The sequence below is a fragment of the Larimichthys crocea genome, unplaced genomic scaffold (assembly GCF_000972845.2).
Source record: "Larimichthys crocea isolate SSNF unplaced genomic scaffold, L_crocea_2.0 scaffold148, whole genome shotgun sequence".
Lineage (NCBI taxonomy): Eukaryota > Metazoa > Chordata > Actinopteri > Sciaenidae > Larimichthys > Larimichthys crocea.
Genome location: NW_020852030.1, coordinates 671,776 through 676,201, shown reverse-complemented (window position 1 = coordinate 676,201; position 4,426 = coordinate 671,776). Strand labels below are relative to the sequence as shown.

At 46.7% G+C, this 4,426-nt stretch overlaps 2 protein-coding genes across 4 annotated transcripts in view; one reads left to right on the top strand and one right to left on the bottom strand.

Moving 5' to 3' along the window:
• Positions 1–355, bottom strand: part of gripap1 (GRIP1 associated protein 1) — a 34,480-nt gene extending 34,125 nt beyond the window's left edge. Inside the window, 1 exon segment of the mRNA XM_027275546.1 lies at positions 293–355. Coding sequence (XP_027131347.1) covers positions 293–355 — 63 coding nt within the window.
• Positions 147–4,426, top strand: part of ptpn18 (protein tyrosine phosphatase non-receptor type 18) — a 17,887-nt gene continuing 13,607 nt past the window's right edge. For 2 of the 3 annotated variants that reach the window (XR_003461783.1, XM_027275561.1), the window contains exon 1: positions 148–425. Coding sequence is in view for 2 of the 3 variants with exons in the window: in XM_027275561.1 (XP_027131362.1) it covers positions 354–425 (72 nt within the window). In the remaining variant the exon portion in view is untranslated. Of the gene's footprint in view, positions 426–4,426 lie in introns of all 3 variants that reach the window. The other variant, XM_027275562.1, reaches the window with a different exon arrangement.

Genomic DNA, 4,426 nt, shown 5'->3' with positions numbered 1-4,426 from the left:
GAGAGAGAGACAGAGAGAGAGAGAGAGAGAGAGAGAGAGAGAGAGAGAGAGAGAGAGAGAGAGAGAGAGAGAGAGAGAGAGAGAGAGACAGAGAGAGAGAGAGACAGAGAGAGAGACAGAGAGAGAGACAGGCAGAGAGAGAGAGAGACAGAGAGAGAGACAGAGAGAGAGACAGAGAAAGGGGGAGGTTTCTTTTATTTTCAGTTTTGGTCTGTAGGTCTGTATCAGTCAGTATCAGTCTGTTTTGGTTCTGTATCGGTCTGCAGCTCTGACTCTGTCGGTCCTCTGGTGCCGGCTCAGGTGTTGGATCAGGTGTTGGATCAGGTGTTGGATCAGGTGTTGGATCCTCTGACATGGAGCTGCTGCCGTCTCTGCTGTCCAGCCTGAGGACCGTGGACCCAGGGACTGTGGATCAGGAGTACAGCGTGAGTGTTCATCTGTCAGTGACATACAGTGAGGACACGCTCAGTATGTAGTTTCTAAAATTCTAGAAAGTATTAAATAAGAATAAAACATGTGACATGAGAACTGTGCAGAGAAGCTGCAGTGACAGTTTGAGGTTTGAGGTCAGTGTCTGCCACACGCTCTCTGAACATACGTGTTGTAACCGTCCTCTGCATTCCTGGACAAACGAGTGTTTGTCACTTTGAGCCATGCAAACGAGCTCCGTGTGAAACATGCAAATCAGACTGAGACCAGCCTGAGACCAGGAAACTGAACTGTCAGCACTCTGTAATCTAAACCAGAGTAACTGAGTACTTTACTAAAGTACTGGACTTCAGTTTAAACATACTTTACTTCAAATATAATAACACATAAATGATGATAGGTCCATCACAGTGTGTATTAATACCTGTAGTACCTGAGGTAGTGAGTGCAGTACACAGTGTGTATTAATACCTGTAGTACCTGAGGTAGTGAGTGCAGTACACAGTGTGTAGCAGCATGAAGCAGCTCCTCATGCTTCACCTGTCCTGCAGGTGAGGCCGCAGAGGGCGGGGCTTCCTCAGCTGGTCACATGTGTAGTGACCCAATGAAAGAGGCCGAGGACACAGTGAGCTGATTCTGTGATCGCGTACATACACAGTCTGTGATATCAGTGATAATTAGTATTAATGATCATTTTAACAGAGACACAGAATCGTATTATATCAGAGTTCAAACTGGTTTGCATGTGACTGAGTGAAATAACAAACATGACGTGAGCCCAGGTGTTCCTCGTTGGTGTCGTCAGGATCCTGGTCCTGGTCCTGGTCCTGGTCCTGGTCCTGGTCCACTCTGCAGATCTTCAAGCTTCAGATCGTCTGAAGGACGTCAGGGACGGAGAGTAAAGTTCCAGTGATGGAGCTTTTCTTTAGTTCCTCCCTGAGCCTGTGTGATGTTACACTATGTTACATCATGTTATGACCCAGCAGTGACAGCGTGTCATTAAGTACTTTTACTCAGGTACTGTAGTTTAGTCCAGACCTGAGGTACTTGTACTTCACTACATTCACTGATACGAGCTCAGTGTGCTTCATGGTGTCGGGTGGCTGGGTCCGTTTTAGGGTCTGGAGGACAGGAAGTGTCTTTATAATTAAAGTAAACGAAACGTTTACACAAATAAAATCAGACGCCGCGTCGCCTCGACAACAGACCTCGCAGTTATTCGTGTCTGACCTCGCTGGTTGTCTGTCCTGCTTCCTGTTTCCTCCAAACTGTCAGTTTCAGAGGAAGAAGCACCTGAGAAACTCGACAGGTGCCTCACACATGTAGGAAGGTTTGTTTAATGTTTTTATCAGGCCTCATTACCTTTGAGCTGCACACACACACACACACACTCTGTGTCTGTGTGTGTGCAGGTGTGTGTGCAGGTGTGTGTGCAGGTGTGTGTGTTCGGCAGTTAGTTGGTCAACAGTCCTGCTTCCTCATTCTCTCAGGCTGCTTCATTATTAATCGGTGGAGCTGCTTCCTGTTGGCGTTGTTCCTGAAATGAGTCATTCAGTGAAAGTTTCGAGACCTGACGGAGCTGATCCCAGGTCTGTGTGTGTGTGTGTGTGTGTGTGTGTGTGTGTGTGTGTGTGTGTGTGTGTGTTTTTTGATCAAAGCATCGAGAACATTTGAGTTCGATTCATCTGAAAGTTTAAAATAAGTTTCAGCATCCTCCTGATACGTCGACACGTTCGTTCACACACAGTGTCGTGAGTTTACAAACCGAAACACATGAAGCAGGCATCATGATGAAAATCTTTCTTTATTCATGGATCGAGGTCCGATGGAGCGTTTATCATCAAGAATCTGAGGTGGATCTTCAGGACGTTTAGGTCAAACTGAAAAACACAAGGCCCAGTCGACCCTGCAGAGCCTCCAGCAGAAGAAGCAGAAGCTTGGTCTGAGCCGCTGTGGTTAGATCTGCAGCCTGCAGTTCATGACAAGCCACAATTTACAGAAGAATGAGCTTCATCCACGACTGCAAGCTGTGATGGAGCATGTTTGTGAGCACGACTGTGCATGGTCCGTTCATATCTGAGATAATACGTGGAGATTAAATGAATGCTTCAGAAACTTAAAGAGTTTGGATCAGGACAATCCGGGCTCTGGTTCTCGACCCGGTTCTCTTCAGGGTTGCTGTCACGTGGACTTTCTGAAGCAGGACGTACGCTGTGCTAAGCTTCACGTGTGGAGGACGGTTTTATACTTTATAAAATCATCAGCGTGTCTCTGTGACCTCTGCGGCTTCATGTGTCTCTCTGTGACCTCTGCGGCTTCATGTGTCTCTGTGACCTCTGCGGCTTCATGTGTCTCTGTGACCTCTGCGGCTTCATGTGTCTCTCTGTGACCTCTGCGGCTTCATGTGTCTCTCTGTGACCTCTGTGACCTCTGCGGCTTCATGTGTCTCTGTGACCTCTGCGGCTTCATGTGTCTCTGCAGACCGTCTGTGCTGTCAGAGGCCACAAAGACAGCGACGTGTCCACGTGTCGGACATTTTGTTGTCTGGTTTGTGTGAAGACGGGCGGTGCTGAGCTGCCATGCTGGCTGCCACAGTTTCTGGTTACAACGTCCCCACAGGACTTCCTGTCCTCTGCTGCACCACATGACTGAATGTAACCATGTCGCTGTTCAGAAACAGCAACAACATGTCTGCTTTAAAACACACACAGCTAAGACAGTCCGGCTCTTGATGAGGACGTTTGAAAGCACAAAAAGTTCTTTAAGTCACGACTGAGGAACTTTGAAGTTTCATATTTCAAATCTTTCTAAGGTTGACTGACTGATCACTTTTCCTTGAAATCAACAATGTGACCTGGATACAAAAACAACATTGAGCTGATCATGAACCTGGTCCTGACGTGAACGGTCTGTAGCTGCTGGACTTTAACGTACGGCACGCGGACACATGAAGATGTTTTGTGATGCGTAGAAAATCTAAATCCCACCAAGCACGACAAGTTCAGGCAGCAACGAGGCTGCTGAGGCCGATCGTGATGGTGACTCCACTTTAAACCACAGAGCTGCTCTGTGATCTGCACTGACTCCAACCACGGCAGGAACATGTCCTCAGGTCAGGATTCAGACCATCCCAACTATTATTACTACTCACAAATTTAAAACTGATATCCATAGTGATGTTCTGTCATACAGGAATAAGTGTAGAGTCGAGTATTTAACAAAGCTGTGTTATTACTGAATTATCCATATTAAAGACCTGCAGAGATAAACGCTCTAATAAATATACAATGAATAAAAAAAGGATTAATTCAGTTTTAAACTATTATAATTAATTAAAATCATCAGTTTATTTGAATATCTGTGATTTCCTGCAGTTGTCAGTATGTGGTGATGCGTTCAAGTACACTCCAGGTCTGGAACAGATCATGTGGGTCAGGTGAGGTGAGACGCCTGGCACTGAAACAGGAAGTGAGGAATCAACACGCCAGATTATTACCCATGATGCCACGGGGTCAGGCTGACATAGTGACCTGGTTCTTGGTCACGCTGGTTTCAGATCCACAGAGACGCTCTCAGGTCTTTGAACCTGAGGTGTGTTTGTGGGACCACGAGCAGCGTATGTGTTTGTGTATGTGTGTTTCTATGCAGACGACACGTTTCTGTGCTGTGGAGCCACAAAGTGACGGACGTGTGGACATGTGGACATGTGGACGTGTGGACATGTGGACGTGTGGACATGTGGACGTGTGGACGCGTGGACACACGTGTGGACGTGTCTGATGCAGGATGCACATTTTAATGTTGTTTTGCTGCCACAGTTTCTGGTTACAACGTCCCCACAGGACTTCCTGTCCTCTGCTGCACCACATGACTGAATGTAACCAGGTGGACGGATGCAGGGCGCCGTGAAAACTCCACGACTACTAAAGAAAGAAAATCTACAGTGACAGTGACGGATGATGAAAACTGATTATTATTATTATTATTGTTGTTATTA